The sequence below is a fragment of the Rattus norvegicus genome, chromosome 1, assembly GCF_021556685.1.
Source record: "Rattus norvegicus strain SHRSP/BbbUtx chromosome 1, alternate assembly SHRSP_T2T, whole genome shotgun sequence".
Classification (NCBI taxonomy): domain Eukaryota; kingdom Metazoa; phylum Chordata; class Mammalia; order Rodentia; family Muridae; genus Rattus; species Rattus norvegicus.
Window position 1 is genome coordinate 71,819,360 of NC_141534.1, and position 27,592 is coordinate 71,846,951.

Genomic DNA, 27,592 nt, shown 5'->3' on the forward strand with positions numbered 1-27,592 from the left:
GTATTCCTATGTTGTCTGTAGTTCCATGTGTAGGGTTGGGCCATTGTGGGTGTCTCCCCATCCACTTGGGTATGTCCATTGTTGTTCTTGCTAAGTTCTCATTTTGATATTCATGTCGGTTAGATTGTATGATTATATATTCTGGCATTACTAGGAAAAACAGTCTCACAACAAACACCCTGATATTTCTATCCCCTCTTCAAAAATGTTCCTGGAGCCTTAGGTGCAGGAGTATTTTGTAGATTTATCCACTAAGCATGACCTCCATGACACTGCATTTTGATGACTTGTGAATTGTTGTAGTGATCTCTGTCTATGGTAAACAGAAGTTTCATGATAAGGAGTGAGGACTATGCTTATTTGTGGACACAAGAAAACCATGTTTAGATTCAGTGAGGCATTATGCCAGTTTAATAATGTGGTTGTAGGTTTTACTCCAAGATTCATGACTTCACCAGCAGTGAGTAGGTAATGATGTTTCCAGGACAAACCTTATGTTTTCTTGTTCTTAAGAGTGTCTTAAGACTAATTAGAAAGCTGTTGGTTGCCACCAAGGTGTGGTTGCCACTAATGCACCCTTAAGAGTTACCCTGCCATGGTGCCATGGAGATCTTTGATGTGATTCATAGGCATCATACCTGTGTAAAACTGTGGGTGGCTCCCTTAGTTGGAAACATGCATTGTGCTTCTGGCATCATAAAAGGAAGAATTTGCTTTAATTTGAAACAGACTCTCTCTGTATATTGCCACCTGTCTGATCTCACTATGTAGACCAGGCTGACTTTGACCTTGACCTTGAGTTTCCCTTGCTTCTGTCTCCTGTGTGCTGTTTCTGAAAGTTTCCATGGCCTTGCTCAGCTATACATAACTTTTTCTTTTCATGTTTTGGAAAGTACCCAAGGTTACTGTACAACCTAATTGGTAGACATGAGTTATGAAGTGGATCTTATTTCTACTATTCCACTCATTTGACTCCAATTGTCATATATCCATTTCCATGTGCATAGAACATATCCAATTTAAACAACACTAATTAAATAATATAAAAAGAACTACAAGTGGCAATGAGACTGAAAGAGTAATAAAAATCCACTGCCACCACCACCACAAAACACCAAGGCTACTTGAAATACTTCTTGACACAAAACAGCCTTCTGACTTCTTGATTGTATTACCTTATATTAAACCAGATAATGATACAACCAAAAAGAAATTACAGACTGTTGTACTCATTTAAAGTTTGTACTTTTTAGCTATTTCACATGTGTACACACACAAACAGAATACATGCATGTTCTCTCTCTCTCTCTCTCTCTCTCTCTCTCTCTCTCTCTCTATCTCTATCTCTGTGTGTGTGGGGGGGGTCCACTTTCACCTCCTATTTCTTTGCTATTTTGGTCCATAATAGCAACAATTCTCTGTAGTGTTCATATCTATTCTTATTGCTTGGGACCCACTGAGATTAACCAGAGTCATTTGTGAGACTGTGGGTTTGGAGTTATGTGATGTGCTCGGCACAGGATAACAATTAAAGGGAGCAAGTCTAATCCTAGAATCTATCCAAGGCTATGAATATATTTTTTATTCACCTAAAGTGATTGGTCTCTCCGAGGCTTACTACTTCCATCTACTAACCTAGACCTAGACCTGGATGCCTCTAGCCTCCATACAGTCCAATCTAGGCCTAGAATATTTTCAGCTTCTGAGTCTTGCTGCTGAATAATCTCACCCATTCTCGTTTTTTTCTGATCTCTTGCTGGCTGGTTCTACTCAGCTGTTCTGACTCAAGCCCTTCTCCAAGGTGACTGATTCAATCTAGCTTCTCTCTCTTGGCCTCTACTGATGGCCTCTGCCTGACTTTATCCTAATTTGGGGAATATGTTCTGATCTTCTGGCTCCTTCTCATTCTCTGCCTTTTTCTGTCTTCACCTGCATGTAGCTTATTCTCTCTTCAACCTGTCTCTGTAAAACTCTCCCAGTAAAACCTGCCTCCTTCCTCTCTCTCACTGCCCCTTACATATCTTCTCTTTCCTCCCTCTTCTCATGAGAGTTAGACATATCCTACTCTGTCAGATCTTTCTCTGATCACTCAGTTTGTCTACCCATCAATTAGACATCACTTTCAGACATGGGTGCTTCCTTCTACAAACTAACTTTACCTTCATTGTTTGGGATTAAAGGGGTGTACTAAGGTTGTGTCTGTATCCTGGCCAGAGGGATTAAAGCTGTGTGTTAAGAGCTGAGCTACAGTATAGCACAATCCCAGATTCACAGTGTGATCAAATATCCTGCAATACTTGGCCAACATCTGAGGGGTAAAGTGTGGCCTTTCCCATTCTTAGACTGACTGACGTCTTGTGTGAAGCTAGTGCTTGTAAGTACAGTTTCTATTGCTTATTGATTACAGTAGTTTGTGGAGTCAAGAGCATGTCTTAGCCCTTCCTCCTTTTCTCTTCTTATATCCTAACCACCTCTTCTTCCTCAGTATTCCCGAAGCTAAAATAGGATAGTATAACTCACATTTTTAGGACTAATACAATATACCTACTTATTTTCTGCATCTGGAACAACAAAAAAATTCTGTTTTACCTCACAGCATGTTTAGCTTGAGTCACAGAAGACAACCCTGGTATTGAGTTAGTAAATAGACAAGGCCACCATCTAGTGGTGAAAACAGTATGGCGCAGGATGAATTCAGCTCTGAACTGGTAGCAAAGGGCAGCGCACTCAATTCCCCCTATTGATTTTCAAAATCTAAGATATCGAAATTTCTCTCCCTGAGGCAAAATTGCAGTATTTGGTTTGGGCTACTCAATTTTTTTTTTGTATTGAGGATGAGATTCTGGCGTCTGAATTTAGTCTATTACTGTTTGGGGTAAATATGCAGCCCACAAGCTGGTAATCAAATCGAGTGTTATGCTGCTGCGTATGTTTTATCGGAATGGTTCAGAGCTCACTATGGGGAGCAGCTTCCTACTAAATTCGCGTCTGATCTATGCTGGCCGCAAGCTTGTGGAGAGTCTGCAGACAGCGCGGAGGGTAGCCTAATTTCTAGAGCTGTGTAAAAGGAACCAAAAGCTCCAGTGGGAGGGACTGACTTCCGCGTGGTGGGGCCACTCACCCGGAAACAAAACGTCTATTAGATAGTTGTTGCGGAAGTCTGTAGAGTGGGCGTGGTTAAAGGTCTGACGAGCGAACAAACTGGTACTCCGAGTGAGAATAGGCAAATTGGACTGAAAGTCTGAAGTACTGATGGCCTATTCCCGGAAGGAGCTGTAAGTCTGCACCGTGTGAAATCCTGTGGTGCAAACCTGGATATAGAAGACAGAAGTTAGGGTCTAGCGGGACCTGAAAACTAACCTAATCAGATTCTGCGCGAGGCATCCTGAGAGAGTCAGCAGACAGCCGCTTAGCGGGAGAATCGCATTTGCTGGCCCTGGAACCTCCCAGGTCAGAGGAGCTGGGGGACTGGAAAACAAGGGTCATGATTGAAGGCGATACTTGTCGGACCCGTAGAATGACAGAGAAAAACTGAGTCGAGTCTACATAAGCTGGAAAGAGTGAGTCAGATGGCCACCTAAAGGCTGGCGGGTTACCTTGTCCTGATTCTCTCTTGATCCCCGAAAACTCTCCTCAGACACAGTTTCCTGGCTGCCGGCCTGTGAGACTCAGCAGCACAGCATAGGGAACTTGAGCCTGGGGGCCCTGGATCCTACAAAGCTGCTTCGCCAGGGGAAAGGACCAGGGTGCAATCAGTTTTCTCTGCTGTTTATGAAGAAGCAGACATGGAAACTCTGCTGTGGATGTCTTACTGATGAATTTTAGATGACTTAAACTAGACTAGTCCCAATTATATTTTTTTTTCATCAATCTTGTGGGTGCCAAAATGTTCTTCTTAAAATGCTAGGAAGATTGTGACCTCTAAGGGGATAGGAACTCCACAAGAAGACCAACAAAATCATCTAACTTGGAAGCTTGGTGCTCTCAGAGACTGAACCACCAACCAAAGAACTTAGACTGTCTGGATCTAAGTCTCCCTGGTCATATGTGCACATATGAAGCTTTGTCTTAATCTGGGTCCCGACCAACTGGAGCAGGGCCTATGTCAAAAGCTGTTGCCTACATGTGGAATATGTTCAGTGCTGGGGGACCGGGGGATACCCAGAGGGGCCCCACTCACTCAGAGTAGAAAGGGGGGAATGGGAAAAGGATTGTGGGAGTGGGTGGGTGACCCAGAGGAGGGCAGTTAGTAATGTTTAAAGTGAGTAAGGAAAAAAACTATTATATTTGTTAAGGTGAAAAGGACAAAACTGTTGAAATTTACATTTTTTTCACATTAACTCCCCTGTAATACCCGGGGACTTACTTGGTAATTGAGCATCCCAGGAGAGCTTTTAGATAGTAGTCATGAAAGGAGTGGCTGCAAATGTAAGGGAGTCCAAAAGTGTGCACTAGCACAACTGTCCACACTCTTTTATTTTGTGGTCATTTGACAGTGTGAACTTGTTCCAGAAGAAGGGGCAATGCCTGGACCCTGCTCAGAAGGTTTTGTACAGAGACTGCATGTCACAGAATTAAAGCGGTCAGATTTCAGTGAGTGAGGATACTTTGTTTGCTATCTCCCTCTGTCCACCTCAGGGTCCTGGGAAAACAACTGTTATCTATGTTCCTGTGTAACTGCGTCTTGTATCTCACAGAATGAAGTGAAATCCTCGGAGGAATGACAAAAATTTTCATAAAATATTCAAACGTCTTGTGAATCTCTTTGAGAGGTATAAGGCTTCTAGTATGTTTGATCCATGATAAATTCAGAACCTCACTACTGTATAGTGCTGTCACCCCAATCATTCAGTTTGGTTTGTCCCCGTCAGTTTTTTACTAACCTGTGATTGGGTATGGGCTTCCAGTTAAGGCTAAACAAAAATGAATTCAAAGTATCTTCAGTATTGGGGGATCACTTTTGAATCCTCTCTATCTCCTGAGCACTACTGTGTTAGCCATCCAGATGCTTTCTGATGAATCTCATGCACATGTGCAGGGCTCACTGATCACCCAGACCTGCTCACCTGTGGAGCAAAACAGAAACCTGGAAGGTGGAGAGGGAGGAGACAGTAGCTAAGGATCCAGGTATGTTGGAGGATTGGTGAAGGGATGGCAAGGGGATCAAGTGAATGTGAAAGTGGGACATGAAATCAGTTTTGCCACATTCTGTTTCACTAGAAATAATTCTGGAGACATCCACTGAGAAAAATCTCCTTAGAATTGTCCTAAGTTAGAGATGAGAAGATTTTCTACAGCAGAATTGATATAAGGAGGCAATAAAATTTTCTTTTATTCATGGGAGTGATGCTGTCCTTATTCTATGCACATCACTGATCATGTCTGCATTCCAGTATTAAACCAGCATTAAGTGGTTTTTACTTCAGTGACTTTAATGTATTAATACTCCAAGGTATACTTATTGTTTTCAGAATTTGGAGCTTTTGATATTGTAGCACATTCTCTACCTTTTAGTGTTAATTTCTCCATTCCTGAAAATAATACCAACACACTTTTGATGGGACATCTCCTATTGTCTGTTGTCATGACAATCCCAAGTGGTTTCCATTGCTGTGACTGTAATATACTGTGAGATCACCTCTAGGTGTGATCCTCTTGGTATTTTCCAGCTCTGTGCTGTTCCTTGATACTTTCAGGATGTCTTTCTGTAAAATATCCAAATAAGATTTTATTGCTGTCCATAGGGCATTTAAAGGAAATTCCTTTCACAGTATCTTGTATCTTTAGATATGAAATCAATTTCTGGAAAAAATATATTTTAAAATAATCTTTTTCTCTTTTTTTAGAGCTGTATTCTATTTATATCATTTGCTTTGGCAGTATTATTTACATTTCAAAAAATACTAAAGGAAGTGAATTTGTTAGGGTCTTAAGTGTGGACACTTTCTAGGCAGAATTGGAATCTCTGTATAGTAGCCTCTGCCCTAAACCTTATTGATATGTGCATATTGGCCATTTCTACTTCTGTTGAGCATAGTGTGTTCATTCAGTTGCTTATTTATTGATTATATTATAATTTGGTTCCTTTGTAAGTTTTTCATAGAGTGTGTTTTTATCCATTATACTATAAATATATAGCTAAGAGCTATATTTACTGTATAGCGTGTCACTTCATACTGTTAATTATTGCTATTTCCGTGCATTTTTGAATTATACACAGTACTGTTTGTCAGTTGCCTCTCGTATCAAGCGTTGCCCACTTTGTGTTACACTACAGGATTCACTATTTCAGATCACACATGACAGTCTATGATTCTTTGTATGGTACGAGAGACCAGAACCCAGGTCCGTGTTTTTATATGCAGCATGTTTGTGCTATTTTGGTGACATTGTCATGGTCATTGCTTTGGGCAGATTCTAGATCTGCTTCTCTGTTGCACCAAGCTGATCAGGAATCACAACAAGATACCTTGATGAGTGTAACATTTTCCTGTGGTTTCTGTGTACCAAGAGATTATGTGCATCAAGATGAATTCTAAATTTCTCTTTACTATTTCTGTGAAATATATAGTGGGGATCTAAATGTCATGGAGTTTCAACTGACAAGACCAAGTTTTCATTATAGAGACCTTTCATCTGCCTGCTAAATTCGTTCAAGGAGTTTATGTTTTGTTATCTATCTAGTCATTCTTTCTAATTTTCCTATCTTTCTCTTTCCTAATTTTGTTTTACTCTTCGGTTTTTATTGATATCTACATATTTTATGTGTACAAGACTTTCTCATACATGAATAACTAGAATTTGCATCCTAAAATTGTAGTTGTGGAGAATTGGGATCCACAGTGTGGGTTCCAGGAAAGGAACCTGGGTCCCTGCAAAAACAATAGGAACTCACAGCCCTTGAGCCTTCTCTCACTGCCTATTAAGTAGCAATAGTACAAAATGGCATAAAAACCATTCTGATAATTTTTATGTAGACAATGTTAAATCTTCACTTAACACAGGTATTCATAATTTCTTAATAATCTTTTCTCTTATTATTACTGTATGTTTGTGTGAATTCCTAAAGATAAAAGTACAAACTACTCATTCTTTACATTTTTAGGGATGAACGCTTGGTTTTAGATAACTATTTGGTGTACTAATAATCTCTGGGGGAAGACTATTTCTCCAGCTCTCAGATTCCTTAGTGTTTGATTAGAGTTGAGACCTGGTGAGCTTTTTCCTGTCCTCATTCTCATGTCTCTTGGTGTTATCCTTGTTCACATACTATGTAGTCAGCCATGTTTGTAAGATTTCATGCCTGGAGCTTTTTTGACATTTCTAAGAGACAGTCTGACAGCAAACCTCCTGTTCCTTCGGCTCTTACAATATCCCTGCCCCTTTTTCTCACTGTACCTTAGATGCAGGAATTGTGTTGCTTATGTGTCAATTCAGAGTGAGTATCACAGCTCTTCAATTTTGACTGATTGTGGTTCTGTGTAATGATTTCTATGTGTTATAGAAAAATATTCCTTGATGAGGAGTAAGGGCTACATTTATCTGTGGAAATAGGGAGAAATATTTACAGTACAGTTAGGATTATGCTGACTTAGTAAAGTAGTAGCTGTAAGTTTTCCTCCAAGATCTTTGACTTTACTAACTCTAGGGTTCTCCAGTACCAGGTATTATTTCCCTCTTGTTGAAATAAGTTCAGTTAGAAGCTATCAGTTGCCACCAAGGTATGTGTACCGCTCTTACGCCTTTAGGGTTATCCTACAGGGATGAGCATTGTTGTGGTTCGGAGGTGTCATAACTGGGTAGGACTGTTGGTTGGCTCCCTCCTGTAGAAACTTGCATATTGCCTTCTGGTAAAATGAAAGCTAGTGCCCAGAGGGGATGCTGTAATGTCACATCCTTCTTAAGGCCTGGGTTTTGTGTCCAAAGTGCACAGCTTCTTCAATAATAGGGACTCACCATCTAGTTACAGAAGGCAACCATGGGCAACTGCAATAGCCTGTGATGTTTTGGGAGTCTTCTTTCCTGGGTTACTATATTTACTTCAGGTTGTGAACCCACATCTGAAGATTCAGAGTAGGAACTTCCTAGGAGAGAGAACATGCAATGTCTGTCTTTCTAGGTCTGGGTTACTCTACTCACTATGATCTGTTCTAGGTCCATTCATTACCTGCAAGTTTCATGACTTCAATTTTTTTTATAGCTGAATAATATTTTATACTACATATATGCATTTTTACCTGTCAGTTGATGGACATTGATGTTGTTTCCATTTTGTACCTATTATGAATATAGAAGCAATGGACATGAGTGAGCACATATCTGTGGAGTAAGATGTTGAGCCCTTTGAGCATATGCCGAAGAGTGGAACTTCTGGAGCATGTGCTGGATTTATTTAACTGGAGATCATGTTTATTCAATTGAGGATTCTCCATTTTGATTCCCAGAATGGCTACACTTTCTGTTAACATGGTTTTTATTCCATTTGTTTTTTTTTTTAATGTCTCTGGTTGGATTGTTGATAGTATCTTTTCTTTCCTGGGAACAGGTAGAGGAACTGTTCTTAAGTACTGCCATTTTGACTTCAGATTCAATTTTACATATAGAGCGAAACAAAATTCAAGATCCCAGGACCTGGGAAGCTGGAGACCTACTGGAAGCAGACTAACTCCCTCTCTAAGAAGGAATGGTTCCCCAAATTTTCATGGCTGTTCCTAACAACAGAAAGAAGGTAAATTTGATTAGGAAAAAAACACATTCTATGTCAGCTGACAATGATGGAACAATTGGGAAAGTCTCTAATCCAGAGTCCTAATTGATAAAAATTATACCTGTAACTTGGCCCACGTGCATGTGGTTTTTATCTTTGTAAACCCTGCTTCAGCCCCTGCTTAGGACTGCCAGAAGAAACAAGGCTCCAAAGTCATTGTCTGGTGGTCTTGACAGATCAGTAATTCCACTTATGTGGTGTGAATAATAAAAGATTTTGTTTCACCAGCCAACTGATATATATTCCTCTCTTTACTAAGAGACATGGAAGACAGTGTAACATTTGGGGCCCCACCTAGCTGCCTCACCTAGGAATGGGATCCAGACCATCCCATTAGCTGAGTCAGGGAATCCTCCAGAGGCCAATAAGGTTTTGGCACCAAAGGGTTAGAGCTCAATAAAGAGGCTGAAGTAGGTACCACTCCTTGAGTCTGGAGAAGAGGAGAGTCACCTCTCTTGTTCCAGGAGGTTACTGGCATGGAACCAGGTGTCCTAAATTAAGTGGGATAGGAGTCTTGACTGTAGGACTGTGTCTTTTCATTGGCTGACCTCTCATCTTGTCCATCTGTGCACCTTGTTGTCTTCTGGTCCCCTGCAGCCTCTTCTCTTTCTCTGCATTCTCTTAATTGCCAGTCTTTCCCTGCTTGTTTCCTTTCCCTTCGAAGTGGGGGGTTCACAGTCCAACTGCCTGCCACAGACCCCACGCCTGCCCTTTAACAGCATTTCAAAAATTCCAAAGCCCATTCATATCCCAATACAGGTTCCACATGAATCCAGGGAAACTCCACACTTTCTGCTTCTGAAATGGCCCACCTTCTGTATTCGATGGCCGCCAGAGGGCACTCTTAACATGTCACTTGGACCAAACCTGGATACCCAAACCACATCCCCCTACATCCTGGCCTGGGGAAGCCTCCTTGAGAAACATTCCCCCCACCCCCCCCACCCCCGCTCTATTGGTTTTCCTCCCTATGCAGGTCTGTCCTTGTCTGCCCTTTTGTGTCTGTAGTTTCATTTAATTTGATTGTAATTCTATGTTTCATATTCAGGGAAACGAGCAAACTTCACCTGCCAGCCCTGTTCACCTGCTAGCCATTTTCCCCAAGCCTTAGTCTTAACCCATTTCAAGGATTTTTTTTTTTAAAGAGACACAAGAACTGATAAACTGGCACTGCTCTTGTAGCTTTGCTGCTGTAGCTTTGAGCCTAGCACTGCTAGTATAGCTGATCAAGTTACTGAATATGGCTACAAATCTGTAATAAAAAATCAACTTAAACTCATAACTCAGGCTTGGAATCACTCTGGGCAGTAACACATGGATTGAGCCAATCGAGGAAGATCTCTAAAGATACTTTTAAATTGAGATTTAAAAATTGTATGTAATTCTTGTCTTAAAAGCCAGGTTGACAAAAGATAAGACTTAAAACAGTGCTTGTTTAGTGAGATATTAAACCTGCACCTTCATGCATTCATGGAGACACTGAATCGTTCACACTGTTAAAAACTTAGTTTCGCTTTCAAAAAATTATTCTGTTCTGTGTCATTACACTTTTTAAAAGCACTTTATTTTTATATTACAAAAACACACAGTGAGAGGTTTTAAACTTGCTTAAAGAAAGTTTTGGAGTTTAAAGGAAATTAAAAAACTAGAGGGCTTAAAAAAGAGCTTTTTAAACAGGTTAAGTGTATAAGGCTGCAGCACATTTTAGAGTTTGTCAGATATTTTATTATAAAGTCTTTATTAACAATGATCTTGTTGAATAGATAAATAAAAGACCAAAAATAAGGGCCACAACTAAACACCAGAGAGTGAAGAATTGCTATCTCATGCTGCAATAAGACAATGCCCTTAGGCAGTCTGACAAAGAACGTGCAACGGTTTCTCAACCTATGACTCAAAACCCTATTTACAAGGGCAGCCTAGGGTTGCCTGCAAATTGGAGTGATTAGAGTCACCACACACACACACACACACACACACACACACACACACACATACACACAACTATTGAAGGGTTACAACATTTTAAAAACTTGAGAATCATTGGCTTGAAAATATCTATTCAGGCAAACAGAAACTGGTTTAAATATATATGTCTAAGCTTCTTGTTTAGAAGCTGGCATTGTTAGGCTGTAGATATTTTTTGGTAAACTGAGTCATTAGAAAACTGTTATGATCTATAATGATATACTATGAAAGGATCAAAAAAGTTCCCAATCTCAATGTATAAAAGACTTAACTTGATATTAAAAGAGCTTCAATTCAGAAATTGTCAATTATATTGTAAAATGGCACTGTCATATTTACTGACTGTACTGCATGTCAATTCTTAGCTTGTTAATGTAGACTCCAAATTGCTTTTGTCAGGAGTGGGTGGGGTGGGATAAAAGACACATCTGTAATAATAGTATGGTATTCTTTTGCCATGCTGAGGATTATTTTTGTATTTTTAGTACCTATTCCTGGAATGGTTACTGGAATACAAAGATAAGTCTCTAAAACGGCCTGAATGTTTTGTATAACGCTAATGTTACAGCAAAAATTTTAGTAGAAATCAACCAAGAAATAAGTGAACTGAAACCACAGTTTTAGATATAGATAACTTGTTGCTCAAATCTAATCTTAGTTGTCAACCATTTCCTGGCATGTGTTACTTTAATGTGTCAGATCTTTCTCATCTATTTATGTGAAATTAAAGATTTGTAAATACAGAAAGATAAGATCTCTCAAGTGACCCTTGAATGGCCACCATGGCTACTATCATTTCCACCTTTCTTGGCCCTCAGTTAGCTGTCCTTATAATGTCTTATACTTGCCTGTATTAATTAGACTAGCCATAGAGAAATGCATTCAACCAGGGCATCTATTATACCCACTATTTTTTTCTTCAAAAACTTAGGAATGGGAGATGTAGAGGACCAAAAAGGTTCACAGATAAGCACTAGAGAAACCAGTAAGATTAGGAACACAACTTAACCTCTTCAATGGAATGAGGTGTATTACTGCTCTTCCTGGAATGCCTGAAATTATGTAGGTTTACAACCTGGTGATCCTTTGCTGTCTGCTGAGACAGGCTCTGCCCATATTTACCAGAATACAGGTTTTGTTTTGTTTTGTTTTGTTTTGTTTTTAACTTATCCCAGACCATTTCCCCTAAACCTTGAGCATTGCTTTTAGACCATAATCCCATTCTTATGAATGATGTGACTAGTGCTTTACAAAAGCCTAAGTGATTACTATTTTAGGGCCATTCCAATCCATGGGCATTATATTTACCTTAGTCAATCATCCTAGACCCTAAATGTTGGGCACTATCAATGGTTTGATAATATCCATTCTTGTGAAAGAATCTCATAAATGCATTTGAAAATGCTGTGTACTTCGGAGTGAGCTAATCATTAGCTGAATTCTTTTTTCCAAAATTGTGCTCTGTTGAAGTAGGGGTAAAGTAAAATGTCCTGGGCCAGACTTAGATGTCTTGGTCTAGCACTGATTACAATAAAATCCGGCTGAGCTGAGTTTCATTCTTACCTCCCCCGATCATGTTATCTCTTCCTACTGTAATTCCTGCATGCAGGAGAAAACCACAGCTTTTCACACAAGAACATACTTTACAATGACTGTTCTCAATAATAACTACTATGTATCTGGTAAATGATTTTTTAAAAAATGGTTGAAAGTCCATGAAAGGTCTCAAATATAAAACTTAACTAAATTCTAAGGATGTCAAATGTTGAGGATATATAGAGATGAGGATTGTTCCATACTTCTTTCCCCTTCTGTGCTGCTATTGCCCACAGATTTTGAAAATTATAGTAAATTATAGTAAAGCTCAGAATTTTGAGGGGTGTTTTTGGTTATCTCCTAAATAAAACTCAAAGATACTTTTCATCAGTCTAAGACATCCCTGTCCAATCTACATGCCTTCTTTGCTGAACAAAATTTTTAAAAAGTTAGAGCTAGAGCAATGGCTGAGTGGTTAAGAGCACTTCCAGAGGTCCTGAGTTCAATTCCCAGCAACCACATGGTGGCTCTCAGCCATCTGTAATGGGATCTGATGCTCCTTTCAGGTATGTGTGAAGACAGCTATAGTGTACTCACAAACATAACATAATTAATATCTTTAAAAAGTTAATAACTTTTTCACATGAAACCATAGATTTTGCCTCTGAGTTTTTGTATGGTGGCCCTGATTGATCAGGGACTCCACCCACTTGCTATGAATAATAATAAATTTTGTTTTGCAAGCCCACTTACTATATTCTCTACTCTTTATTATAACACACAACAGACATGCTGCAACACTTTACAGTGAGAGTGGTTTGCTGTCTTGTGCATGGATGATTACTTCTCACTTCTCCTGTATTTTACTTATTCTTCACATGCAATGCATTATCTGTCATATTTTCAGGGATAATTTCTCTGATTTTCCTATGTATATTTTTGCTCTAAGTTATTATGTACTGTGCTGCTTCAGTGAAGTGAGTTATGGTAACTGGTAACTATCTGCATATGCCCTTATGTCTCCATCAATTTTAAAGGGAGTGGTTTTCTTGGTGTAGCCATATTGTTGATGGTACTTTTCTGTCCAAGCTTTGAATGCCATTCCATGCCCGCCTAGCTTTGGTGTCATTAACCAGACACCTGGTAGAGTTCTGTTTCTTTCAGGGGCCTTCTTAGGTGATCTGACATTGTACATTAACACCATTCATCATGGTTTGCTTTTCCTTTTTGACTCCTGTATATGAAAGGGCAGCAAGCCAGCTATTTATCCTTATTGAAAGATAAAGAAGAGAAACAACGGGAAATGCCTGATTCTCCAGGAAATATGTCCCAGGTCAGTAGTCATATCCATTATTTTTCTGGAAAGGTTATGATTTAAGACAATGAGAGCCTTCAATTTTATGTTTCTGAAAATTTTTTTAACTTGTTTACATAAAAAAAATCTTCAGACAAACACAAAAATTCACATACTGAAATTAACCACCCCAGAGACTATACAACGTAATACACTTTTCTGCAATTGCAAGAGTCATTGGGAACAGATATTCTGGAGCCTCAGATGTGATTTTATGTTTTCACTATCAAATATATCTTTATGAACTGATCCACCATCAAAATGCAAAACAAGACAAAACAAAACTGTGAAAGATTTAGAACTAGAAGCAACTACCTATATATGCTTTTCATAAATGGTTACACTGAGATAATCAACCCCTGATATTCAACCTTCTTACTCTTTCCTCCATATTCTGCTGTGCCCACGTACTTTATTCCATGTACGTATATTATTGGCTAGATTCTGCATATGAGAGGAAAAAACAAGCTATCTTCTTTCTGACAGTCTCACTTAATAATCCTCTCTAAGTCCTTCCATTTTTCTGCAAATTTTTATTACAGTTTTCTCTTCAGCTGAATAGTATTATGTTTTATATGCATACAATTTACTTTATACATTCATCTGTTAATAGATGTTTAGATTGATCCCAGTACTTTGGTGAATAAAACAGTAGTAAACATGGGGTATGAATATCTCCAGAGTGGGGTATGGAGTCTTAAGGGTATATGTCCAGTAATGAAAGAGCTATGTCATATGTTAGTTCTATCTTTAGTTTTAAAACAATTTCCAAATTTATTTCTATAATGGATGTGTTAATTTGCAGTACACACAGACAGACACACACAGAGTGAATAAGGCTTTGTTCTGTCTATATCCTCTCTAACATTTGGTGTCAGACTGGATGATGACAGCCCTGGGATAAGGCACTATTTCAAAGTAGTTTGAATTGACCATTTTTGTAATATGTATTGACCATTTATCTTTCTGTGTTTCAAAAGTGTCTGTTCAGGTCCTTTAACTATTTGCTAATTGGCAGTTTTATTTCCTTGATATTTAATGTCTGTAATTCTTGGTAAATTGTAACTATAAGCCCCAATCCAGAATGCCTCTGGTACAGATTCTCTCCCATTCTGTGGGTGTCTGTGTGCCCTGCTGATTGTTTCCTTTGATGGGCAGAAATTTTTTTCATGTCATCCCATCTGTTGATGCTAGGGGTTGGTTCATATGCTGTTGGTGTTCTTTCTATTCTGTAAGTTCTTGCTCATCCATAACCTGAAGGTTATTCACTACATTCTCTAAGTTAATATGTTTCTGATTTTTTAATAAAGTTTTGGTCTACATTAGCATTAACTGCAAGTACAGCATTTAAAACCACATTTCCTCATCACAAATTTCCCTTCTGAGACATGAACACTGTGATCCTATGGGACATAAAGGAAGAATGGATAACTGTGTCCAGACCTTAAATTTATGTCCTGTTTTATAGACTTACTTGTGAGACTATTGTATCATTCTGTTTTCACAGTTAGAATATTTATTAATGAATATAACTATGTTAGCAATCACCTTTTTGAATTATTGTCTTTACACATCTATATTCCTAATTTCCTTAAGTCTCCTTGTATCAAGAAAAGCACTGTCCCTGGGATCACATGGCAAAACTGTACCTCTTTCTGTTTCAGGGTCAGTTGACATTCTGGGATGTGGCTGTGGACTTCTCCCAGGAGGAGTGGGAATGCCTGGACTCTGCTCAGAGGGCTTTGTACATGGATGTGATGTTGGAGAATTATACCAACCTCATCTCTGTGGGTGAGATTATTTTGGTTATATAATTGCCAACTCTTTCTTTTATATGTGCTGAATTAAGTTATTGTAAACTCTGTGAAGCAATCTTGGGAACAACAGGAGACTAAGGAAAAGGAGACTAAGTAGTCGAAAAGGACTTTTTCATAGTTTTTGGCTTTTTTTCTTTCCACTTTTCATTTACAGGTGTCATGCACCCTTCACTTAGGTTCCAAGATGCACTCACAAACTCAATAGCTTATAATATTTCCACACTTATCACTTTATTTCATTTTTTCCTTATATTGAAATGAGTTCTTTTCACATACAATGTATCCTGCCTATAGTTTACCCTCTCTCTACTCTTCCCAGTTCCTACTTGAACAATTCCAGTCTTAAGAAATTTAGAGCCTTGTGTACCTGACAACATACTTGCTTTCCACCCATTCCTTCTAAAGACCTAATGTGGTTTCTCTTTTTGTATTTTTTCATTGATTTGTTTTTCTAAAAAATAAAACACTTTTTCATGCTTTTAAGTAAAATTTTTTAAGTAAAATTTAATATTAGAAGGAATTATGTCTTGTAAACAGTGCTCTTATTTCATTAACAAAATGCTGTGAACATGTAATTCGATTAAACTTTTCATCACCCTTATCTGAGAAAATGTTTAACGTGTGTTCTAAATAATCAGTTAGTAAACTCCATCCAAAAGCTAATTACTATTTCCCCATTTATATGCTTCATTTTCCTTAAAGGCTGTCACTGGTTTGGGGTGAGAGAAAAGGGTAGCCTACTGTGAATTTTATTCTGAATAATTGTTTATTGAGTTATCTTAAGAGAGATAAATCATAGGCAGATAGTGACTTATCAAATGTTTAATCATGGAACAAGCCCAATTAATCTGACTTGTACCCATTTTCAGAGAACTGCATAAATGATAGTCTCCAGGAAAACCTAAAGGCTAAAAAAGAGTCTTGTCAGTGTAATGAGCTTGGCAAAGTGCTTCATGAACCCTCCCACTGTGCATGTTATAAAACAAGTAAAACCACAGAAAACTCTAATAACTACAGATACAGTAATGACAGAGATGCCTCTGTTGATTCATCAAACCCAGATAGACTTAAAAGCATGCACAATGGAGGAGTGTCTTGCAAATCTGAAGACTGTAAGAAATCTTTAAATATGTGGCCCATCATTACTCAAGAACAGAGACTCTACACATCAAAGAAAGAGCACAGACAAGAAGAATATGGTGACATTTTTGGTTCAACGTGTAGTCTTTTAAAACAAGCAGTCTACATTGTAGAGAAACCAAAACAATGTGTGGAATGTGGGAAATGCTTCAGTGCTGCCTCAAGCCTCACTGTACACAAGAGAATTCACACTGGAAAGAAAAACTACAAATGCAATATTTGTGACAAGTCCTTTACCCAGTGCATACATCTTAAAATACATCAAAGGCGTCATACTGGGGAGAAACCTTACAAATGTAAGGATTGCGACAAATCCTTTACTGTGAAGTCAACTCTCACAAAACATCAGCGAATTCATACTGGACAGAAACCCTATAAGTGCAATATTTGTGACAAATCCTTTACCCAGTGCTCAAGTCTTAAAACACATCAAAGACTTCATACTGGTGAGAAACCTTACAAATGCAAAGAATGTGGAAAGACATTTCCCCAGCTATCAGCCTTTAAAAGTCATCAGAAAATGCATACTGACAAAAGACATTCTGGAGAAAAGCTTTACAAATGCCATTAATGTGACAACCTGTAGACACTGTCCATCATTTAGAAGGCATCAGAAAATTCATTCTTTAGAAAAGTTAAACAAATGCAAAGAATGTGGTAAGTCCTTTCTTGAATTATCACATCTTAAAACACATTCCAGAATCCATACTGCTGAGAAGCCTTACAAATGTGAAGTATGTAACCAATCCTTTACAAGAGACTCGACTCTTTGGACATATCAAAAAATTCATACTGGAGAGAAACCTTACAGATGTATAGAATGTGACAAAGCCTTTACCCAGGATTCACATCTTAGAAGACATCATAGAGTTCAAACTGGAGAGAAATCTTTTGTATGCAAGGAATATAATAAATCATTTTCTAAGTGCTCACCTCTTAGAAAACATCAGACAATTCATTCTGGAGAAAAAAGTTACAAATGCAAAGACTATGACAAATCCTTTACCCAGTATTCAAATTTGAGAAAACATCGGAGAGTTCAAACTGAAGTAAGGCATCACTTCTGTAAGGAATGTGGCAAATTCTTTACTAGGAGCTCATATCTTAGAATATATCAGAAAATTCATACTGGAGAGAAACCTTACAAATGCAAAGACTGTGGCAAATTTTTATCCAGCTTTCAAATCTTAGAACACATTGCAGAGTTCATACTAAAGAGAGATCTTGCATATGTAAGGAATGTGGTTAACCTTTTACTAATTACTCAGCTCATTGAGTCCAACAGAAAATTAATACTGGAGAGAATAATACTGTTTTAAATAATATGACATAACATTTATTTTGTATTCTTTGCTTACAAATCACAATAGTATACATAATGTAAACCTAAGGAATTTGTGAAAGCGTTTCAAAAAGTTTTAAATGTTAGAAGAATATAATAGAGTTTATATTAAATAAAATTCTGCAAATGTAACTGTATGAAAAAGTTGTATTTTTTTTATTGACTGTGTATATGTCCATACACTATATGCATACCTACTGCCTGTTGAAGCCAGAAGAGCATGTCAAATTCCCTGAAGCTGACATCATACACATTTGTGAGCTGCTATGTATGTGTTGGGAATTTATAGGAGGAACAACAGTGGCTATGCTGGTAATCCTCCAAGGTGGGGTGAGCAATGTCAGGGCAATGGCACCCTGGCTCCCACTAGGCAGTCAAAATCTGAAAAGAGTGAAAATGTAGGAGGAATTTCAGTGGCCACCTCTATGTAAATGCTAGGGACCACACAGCCACAAAGGCATCTCCTGAAGGAGGACCTAATTGAAGACTGCCTGAGAGACCAAGGATTGCTGATGCAGGAACTACTGTTTAAAAGAGATGCTTTCTTGGGACCAATGGGCTGCAGATAGAGAGTATTAAAGAAGCTTGCCGCAGAGTTCCAAAGAGCTTGCTGCAGTGTTTCTTACCTGCTCCAGGAGCCTAGTCATTGACTCTAAGCTACCACACTTCCAACTCCCAAGGGCAGGTAGGGTTGGACGGTAAGTAGTCCAGGGCACAGGCAGCAGGAATTGAACCACTGCTCTCAGGAAGAGCAGCCAGTGCTCTTAACCACTAATTCATTTCTCTAGCCCCTGGCAAAAGCTAGAATAAAAAACATCTTGTTCAAAATCCAAAAGTTAATAAAGATGCTATGCATGGAGGTAATCACCTTTAATCCCAGTACTCGGACAGAAAGATTTCTGTGAGTTCAAGACCACCTGATCTGCAAACTGAGTTCCTCAACAGGCAAGACTACATAAACCTTGTCTCAAAAAAAGTCATAATAAGGACAAAATATATTGTACAGGGAAACTTTTGTGCAATGTGTAGAAACTTCATCTATCAGTAAAAGGCTGTTGGTCTATGAGATTAGATAGCAAATAGGGAGGTTGAAGTTCTGGTACAGAGAACAGATTTCTGGGATAAAGTAGGCAAAAGAAAAATTTGCCCCAAAAATCGATGAAGAAGATAGCATGAACCTGAGGAGACGTAATTAACCACATGGCAGCATATAAAATAGGATAAATGGGTTACTAAGTTATGATTTAGTTGTGGAACAAACCCAAGTTTTTGGCCTAGGCAATTATTCATAAATATTCAATGTCAGACTCAGTATTTCAGTGAACATTGGCATAGGTGGAAAGCTCATGGTTATAGATAGTATCCACTGTCAGGCATAGAATCCTAACTTAGAAAGAACCAGGCTTAGAGCCCAAAACTTACCAGCATGAACAAGCATTCCCTGGAAACAACATGTTCCTAGATAGATGTAGGTATCTGAAGCCAAATACATTTCACAGACACTTCTCCTTTAAGAGAGATGGTCACTTTGCATTAATGCCAACTGAGTTTATCAGAGGCTACTCCCCACTCACTCATGGACCAGAGCCTGAGGGCACAGTAGCTTCAACCATTTTTCAAGCACAGCAAGATTTGAGAGCAAGGTCAAAAAGCCTGCTAGAATATCTAGATGGTCTAATTTGAGTCCTTGTGGGAAAAGCCTATGGCCCAGAAAAAGGGACCAAACTTTGGTGAGTAGAGCCAGGAGCTAGCACCCTGTACAACCTGCTAGCTGAGCAGAAGTGATGCCAGCCATATTTTCTGTGTTTAAAATGGTGTAAAAATGCAATAACACAATGCATCTGGATCCCATATGATTTTATTTCACTTATCAGCATAAAATTGTTCTTCAGTAATGATTATAATTTTATGTATCCTTTTAAAGAGAGATGTAAAACAGACTTAGATTAGGAGAGTACTGAAAGTTGGAACTCTAAATTGGAAACCATAGGACAGATTTTAGATGGTTCTTTAAGTCAGGGTAAAGAACCTTCAAAAGTACTCAAAGTGGAACATACACGAGCAACAAAAGAGATGGTTTCAGATGAGAAAGATCCACAAAGGCTTGAGAAATTACAATGGAAACCCATAGAGATTCAACATATTGAGTTAAGAGTACAGATTGTTTGATGCTGTCTTAAAGCAATGTCATACAATAGATAATGTTTCATTTTATAGACTGTGGGGGATTAAGATATGTACAAGTGTTGATATCTCACACTAGTAATACATCTTCAGAATTCTAATGGGCTTCTGCCTTGAGTTCTGAAAAGGCTGAGTCTGAGATTTTACATTTTTTAGAGTTGATTGCTATCATGGAAATGCCTTTACATATTGAAAGTGTTGAATCTCAGACATTACAGTTATACTCATTGCAATGCAACATTTTTTTTCCAAAACATTATGGCATAAAACCTGTTACAGTGTTAGCTTAAAATCCAATAGGTCAAGCAATTATGGAGAGATCTAACAGGACTTTAAAGGAAATGATGATAGAACAGAAGGAGTATAAGATCTCCTAGCATTAGATAGAACAGAGTTGTATTGACTTTGAGGGTTTTGGTTTTTTAAATATCAATGAGACAGATAACACAGCTGCTGAAATATGCTGGAATTTGGAAGGGAATGATAAATTTCATCAGTCTACATATGTGATAGCTTCAGAATGAAGGTCAGGAAATACATTGAATAGGAAAAGAATGCTGTTGATTGCCCTTCGTTCAGTGGGAGAAAAAAAATGTTGTTGATTCCATCTAAATAGATTAAAATTGGATTTAACACGAGGAAAGACCCTACCCCTGAACATCATTGCTATAGATAGTAAAGTAAAGAAAAAGAACAGGCTTTCAGATGGCTTACATAGAAATTTATATTACATTTTGGTTATACAATCTAAACTAACATAAAAACAGATGCTTTGCCTACTCAGAGAAGAGAGAATCATCTTTAACTTAGTTTTGCACATTGCACATGTATTAATGTAGAAGTGTATGTTACTTGTGAAAGTTTATATGTTTGCAGAATAAAAGAACCAGACTCCAAAGAGGACAAGACAAGTAACCCAGGTGGTCCAAATTCAGACTGCCTTAATAGCTGTTTCATCAAAACCTGCTTCCAGGACAGCATCAGAGAAAGCTGATGACCCCAACTGATTGAACATCCCAGCCTGTTGCACTCAGGACTTCAGAAAAGCCCTGAATTTTATCAGCATGCAGAGACTAGACAACAAATGATAAGTTAGATTTCTTAAGACTGACCAATATCCCAATTTTTAGGAGACCCACAAAAAGAAAATAATACCACAAATAAGCAAGAATTACTTTTAAGAGAGCAACACCCCATTTCCAAAAAGCAGACTGGCTATTTTTTTGTCAATCAATAGATGACAGTTGTTGGTTGTCATTTGAGGAGGGTAGTGACAAGTTTATATCATCTTTTATCAAGGAAGAAACATAATGACAGAGGTTGGATTCAAGGATTTCTTTTTCTCTTTTTCTTTCCTCTACTCTTTCATCTCTAATGTTAAATGGACTGGAGGAGTACAGATAACAAAAGGGAGGGGTATAGGAATAATAGGAATAAAGGGTAGATTATTGAATCTAATCTTAAACTATAGAGCTGATGCTAGCCAAAATTCTAACATTGGTATATACCTTTGTATATTGATACAAAATTAAGGTTATATATGGTTACATTGTTATAGATTTTGTATATTGGTACAAAATTAAGGTTATATTTGCTTACAACATACTACATGTCAACTCCTTTCAAGGTATTGTACCTAAGTAATTCTTAAAAATGCAATGTTAAGTTCTAGTCCTTTGAAAGCCACTATTACAAACTGTTTAGAATAATGAAGAAATGTAAGTTAATAATTAATCAAATTTATGCTCATATTAGATACTAGTTTGATTAATTAAAAAATGTTTTCAAGGTTGCTCAGATAGTAAATAGCTAGAAGCAAGCAATGTTTGCCTATTCAGATATATTCTAGATAGGTAGATGGTCTTCAAGAATCTTAGAGATCAACAGAATATAGAATTTAAAGATGTTTTATTATTAAAAGGCCTTTTTAAAACTATCAGACAGGTATGCTCATCACAACACCCCAAGCTTTTTCAAGGAAGATGATGAGCATCAACGAACCTCCATAAGTAGTTTCCTTCATATATAGCAAGGTAGCCACCGGGCAAGGAACTTCCCTTGCTTCAATTGCTGACAGTGTGCTGACAGTTTGTCCAAACAGGACAAACAAGACACAGAGAAGTCAATTGCTGAGCTTTGCCAAGTCAGGGTAAACAGTCCTTCACATTTCTTCCTTCACAAAAAAGCCTGTCAGATATTGTGGGCCAGAAGGCTGAAGATAGATGCTCCAACTTTATATAAGAATCTTGGGGGACTGTCCAGGCAACCAATGCTCTCTGTCATTTCTATAGTTTTGGAAGCTGCTGGCTCTGCACTTCCTCCTACATACTAAAGTAATATTTATTTTGTCTCAAGTCATCTGATTCATTCAAAGACTAGATAGTTATAGTCTCACATATAAGTTTAAGTTGTTTAGGATTTAGGAAAATCTTTTTAAATCTAAGAAGATGATTTAGCTTAGTAATACAAGTTATAATAGAGATATATTTAGGTATAAAACTCTATATTCACCAAGATAGGATATATAGTATAAACTTTCCAAGGTTGCCAAATGCATATATACTGGACATTTTGAATGTAATCTTGTAATTTTCATAATCATTATTATATACAGTTTATTATTACAAAAGAAAGGGCCTTTTACTGAACTAAAAGGAGGAAATATAAAGGGAATCTTTTGTGTAATTGTGGAAACTTCACCTATTGATAAGAGGTTATGGGGCTATGAGCCTAGGCAGACAATAGGAAGGTGAAAGTCCCAGTATGCAGAGAGGATTTCTGGGATAGGGTCAAAGGCACAGGAGAGGTTCTCCCTGGAACTCTGTGGAGAGGTAGCAAGCAATGTGGAAATCATAGAATAAAACAAATGGGTAATTGACTTATGAGCCAGTTGCAGGATAAGCCCAAGCTTGTGGCTTAAGCATTTATTTATATATTATTCAGTCTCAAAGTCTTTATAATGAGAACTTGCTTGTGTATGGAAAGCCACAGTCAAAATGTTCAAAATGTAGTACCAAAAAAAAAAAAAAAAAAAAAAACCCTTTAGTTTTGCCTTTTAGTTGTGCTATCCATAACCAAATTCATGGTTCTGAGAAACCACATAAAGATACACCATATATAATTCTCATGTCTTGGTGGTAAATGGAAATTTCAACCCTCAAATGTATTCAATGAGAAATATCCGTTACCTAAAGCTGTTATTGTACACATGAAAGAAAATTCATCACAGAAGAAAACAAGTACACAAAAATGTTCCTATACGTTATCATCCTTTATTCACCTTCAAAATCTTCATACCATTAATTAATTTAATTAATTAATTAAACATAAATCCCCAAAGTTGCACATGCCATTAGTATCCGTTAGTTCAAGGCCAGCCTGGTCTACAGAGCAAATACCAAGAAAACCAGTACATACTCTCACAGACAAACAAAAGAAAATGAAGAAAAAATCCCTGAAGGCATGTAGGAATTCATTTTTAATTTCTGCAGACAGATGGGTAGGTATTTACTCCAAACTCTGAAATAATACGTATACCCTTAACTGCTGGTAGACCTTCATTGAGAGAAAGGAGATTCCTGTGACCCTCCCCTGGTCATGACAGACTGTTGTTTGTCCCAATCTGATTCAGTTTCTTGTTCTCAGTATTTTTGAATACCTCTCTCAATTCCAGATTACCCACTACAAACTGAAAGAGAAGACCCTTTCACCGAGGTTGAGAATAGTACAAATATTTAGATGTCAGTTTTAGAAAAATGATCACTAACAAAATATCAATATTTTCTATGTTGAACCTGTAATTCCCTGGGCAGAGATATTTTTGTGATGTTTATAAACATCATCAAGCATGAATTCCTTTCTATGGAACTGGTGTCAGCCCTATCAAGAGACTGGTGTGTTATGCACATAACCTCAAGTCATGCCTGTATTGCTCCAGTGCATGCATCTTGCCTAGTAGGTTGGTATTGTGGGATGCAGGGTACAGAGGTAAGTAAGACAATTGAAATTTTTTCTTTGCTAGGAACCCACGCAGGACCTTGTCATGCTATGAAAGCTACCCATCAGGGAGAGTTTCCTGATATGTACTAAGACTGTTCTCTATCTTGCAACCAAAGGTTTTGGTGACTTCAGCAGCACCATATACTCTTGGTAGCCAAGAAGAGCATTGGCAATGACTAGCTTTCTTCCAGATTCCTCTGAGGCCTCCAATAATTCCTAGGCAGCCAATTGATACCTGGTAAAGAATTTCATTTAATAGCCCATGTGTCTGGGAGCAGCATTATTTACCCATGTGAAACACTTCTGTTCAAAGTGTTCAAAATTATAGTCCCTATTAACTTGTAAGAGAGTGGGATTTCAAGTGTCTTCTTCACATAGCCTTATATGTGGTAAACCCAACCATTTTTCTTCTTTTCTTCCTGCACCATCTACAGTTAAACATTTAGCACACAGTATCAATGCCCCATCCTTTTAAATCTCATGTGTGCTACTCTTTCCCAGATGATATTTTTTTTTAACTTGGATTGCAAAATAATAGGTTTCCATTAGCTTCTTCATGGACATCTTGTATGAGTTGACGTTTCAGCAACCCCCTCTCTTTCCCACAACTGTACTGTATATTTGAACCATTATGTTCCCAGTATTCTTACTCCTTACTTTCATATCACCTATATTCTATCCACCCTATCTTCTTCCAACTGCTTCTAATGGTACATTTCTGGTTTCCTGCCTTCTACATGTAATCTACATGTTCTTACTTGAACATATAAAACTGTAATTTGGATGCTAGGATAGGAAACCTATTTACTCATGTATCAGCTAATAGGCATCTACAGTGATTCCATTTCCTCAATGCTGTCAATAAAGGAGCAATGAACATGATGGGTATGTGCTCAGTGACAAGTTGGGAAGACTTTGAAGTTAATAGCGTGCCCAGGTATCCGCTTCCTCTGAGACACCTTGTAGAAATCTCCTTAAAACATAGGATATTAAAAAGAATAGCAAAGGAAGGGATGACATAATGCAGTGATTCTCAATATTCCTCATGACGAGACACCTGAATAAATTTCCTGTACTTCTAGTAACCACAAAACATAGAATTATTTCATTGTTGCTTCATAAAAGCAGTTTAGCTGGTATTATGAATCATAATGTAAATATCTGATATGCAAGGTATCTGATCTGCTACCCTAAAGGAATCATGATAAAAGGGTTGTGTGCCACTACTATAATGGAGAAGATACAATAAATCCTGCAGAGAATCTCCCCAAACTCAGATATAGACAATTTAATAGCTTCAGAAAGTCCCAGAAACTGGCAAGCTTCACTAGTGTAAGAACTTCAGCAGTAAGGGCTGCTGACATTATTAGACAAGATTACCTGCACAGAAGATGTTCAGATCAGTCATGAAGCACACTCCAGTCAAGGTACCTGGACTACACAAGACAAAACAAGCTTTCTAGAGGAGATTGTGAGTGGCTTGAAAGAAATACTTTGAACCTCAAATGAGCTGCCTGTATACTGTGTAGTGCAGGTTCATTAGGCACAGGGTCATATAACTCATTGAATTTTTGTGCCTCTATCACTGAGTCCTCAATCACTGTTGTAAATCGCTGCATTAAAATTCACTAGTCTGAGTCAGCTGATGGGTAGAGCCTCTCAAAGGACATCATTCCCCTGTTGACAAGCATAACAGAGTGTCATTAATAGTGTTAGGGATTGGTGCTTACCCATGGGATGGGTCTCCAGTTGGGCAGGATATTGGTTGGCCATTCCCTCGTTTCTACTCCATTTCCATCCCTGTATTTCTTGTAAAGAGGATAAATTTGGGTCAAAAATTTTGTGGGTAGTTTGAGTTATGAGTTTTTTGTAGTGTCTCTATAGTAAACAGAAGTTTCATGATAAGGAGTCAGGACTATGCTTATTTGTGGACACAAGAAACAATGTTTAGATTTCAGTGAGGCATTGTGCAGGTTTAATAATGTGGTTGTAGATTCTCCAAGATACATGACTTCACGTGCATTGCATAGGGAGTGACTTTCCAGGACCAACCATGAATTTTTCTGTCCTTAAGGGTGTCTTAAGATCAATTAGAGAGCTGTTGGTTACCACTGAAGTGTGGTTGCCACTAATGCGCCCATAATTACAGAGTTACCCTGCCATGGTGCCATGGGGATCTTTGATGTGTTTCATAGGCATTATTCTGTGTAAAACTGTTGGGTGACTCCCTTGGTTGGAAGCTTGCATTGTGCTTCTGGTATCATAAAAGGAAGAATTTGCTTAAATTTATATTGCCACCTGTCTGATCTCACTATGTAGAACAGGTTGACCTTGACCTTGACCTTGAGTTTCCCCTGCTTCTGTCTCCTGAGTGCTGTTTCTGAAAGCTTACATGGCCTTGCTCAGCTACACATAACTTTTTCTTATTATGTTTTGGCAATTACCCAAGATAACTGTACAACCTAATTGATAGACATGAGTTATGAAGTGGATCTTATTTCTACTATTCCACTCATTTGGGACTCCAATTGTTATATATTCATTTCCATGTGCATAGAACATATCCAATTTAAACAACACTACTTACATAATGTAAATAGAACTACAAGTAGCAATGAGACTGAAAGAGTAATAAAAATCTACCGCCACCACCACATCATAAGGCAATCCCAGGAACAGAAGTCTAGCAAAACTTCAAAGAAGTTCTAACACCAAGGCTACAAAAAACAGGAAGAATTCTTGACTGTGTTATTTTATATTAAACCAGATAATGATAAAACCAAAAAGAAATTACAGACTGTCGTGTTCATGTAAAATTTGTACTCAATAGCTATTTCACATATGTACACACACACAAACACAGAGTACATGCCTGTTCTGTGTATGTATGTTTATGTGTGAAATATTGCCCACTTTCACCTCCTGTTTCTTTGCTATTTTGGTCCATAATAGCAACAATTCTCTGTAGTGTTCATATCTATTCTTATTGCTTGGGACCCACTGAGATTAACCAGAGTCATTTGTGAGACTGTGGGTTTGGAGTTATGTGATGTGCTCGGCACAGGATAACAATTAAAGGGAGCAAGTCTAATCCTAGAATCTATCCAAGGCTATGAATATATTTTTTACTCACCTAAAGTGATTGGTCTCTCCGAGGCTTACTACTTCCATCTACTAACCTAGACCTAGACCTGGATGCCTCTAGCCTCCATACAGTCCAATCTAGGCCTAGAATATTTTCAGCTTCTGAGTCTTGCTGCTGAATAATCTCACCCATTCTCAGTTTTTTCTGATCTCTTGCTGGCTGGTTCTACTCAGCTGTTCTGACTCAAGCCCTTCTCCAAGGCGACTGATTCAATCTAGCTTCTCTCTCTTGGCCTCTACTGATTGCCTCTGCCTGGCTTCATACTAATTTGGGGAATATGTTCTGATCTTCTGGCTCCTTCTCATTCTCTGCCTTTTTCTGTCTTCACCTGCATGTAGCT

General features: G+C 38.0%; 2 protein-coding genes and 1 long non-coding RNA gene across 49 annotated transcripts in view; 2 read left to right on the forward strand and 1 right to left on the reverse strand.

The window, feature by feature from the left end:
* Zfp54-ps2 (zinc finger protein 54, pseudogene 2) overlaps nucleotides 1-4,601 on the forward strand; it is an 85,634-nt gene extending 81,033 nt beyond the window's left edge. The window contains 2 exon segments of the mRNA XM_087602851.1: nucleotides 2,860-3,039; nucleotides 4,497-4,601. Of these exon segments, the coding sequence (XP_087458977.1) occupies nucleotides 2,860-3,039; nucleotides 4,497-4,601 (285 nt within the window).
* Zfp677 (zinc finger protein 677) lies at nucleotides 3,174-18,068 on the forward strand. 47 transcript variants are annotated; one of them, XM_087606157.1, is made up of 8 exons: nucleotides 3,174-3,560; nucleotides 4,497-4,593; nucleotides 4,698-4,772; nucleotides 5,039-5,127; nucleotides 8,546-8,728; nucleotides 13,519-13,604; nucleotides 15,290-15,416; nucleotides 16,312-18,068. In XM_087606157.1, exons 6-8 carry the CDS (start codon nucleotides 13,575-13,577, stop codon nucleotides 17,151-17,153), a joined length of 999 nt encoding a protein of 332 aa, XP_087462283.1. In that variant the 5' UTR covers nucleotides 3,174-3,560; nucleotides 4,497-4,593; nucleotides 4,698-4,772; nucleotides 5,039-5,127; nucleotides 8,546-8,728; nucleotides 13,519-13,574; the 3' UTR covers nucleotides 17,154-18,068. The 47 variants fall into 47 exon arrangements, with proteins under 47 accessions (XP_087462283.1, XP_087462173.1, XP_087462285.1 ...); XM_087606047.1 differs by having other exon boundaries at nucleotides 13,524-13,604; XM_087606159.1 differs by having other exon boundaries at nucleotides 8,586-8,728.
* Nucleotides 5,560-25,915, reverse strand: LOC148007186 (uncharacterized). Its single transcript, XR_015649601.1, has 3 exons — nucleotides 25,838-25,915; nucleotides 7,957-8,084; nucleotides 5,560-5,705 (listed from the first exon to the last, which is right to left on the reverse strand). It is a non-coding gene; the product is annotated as an uncharacterized LOC148007186 (long non-coding RNA).
* Nucleotides 25,916-27,592: the final 1,677 nt, after the last annotated feature.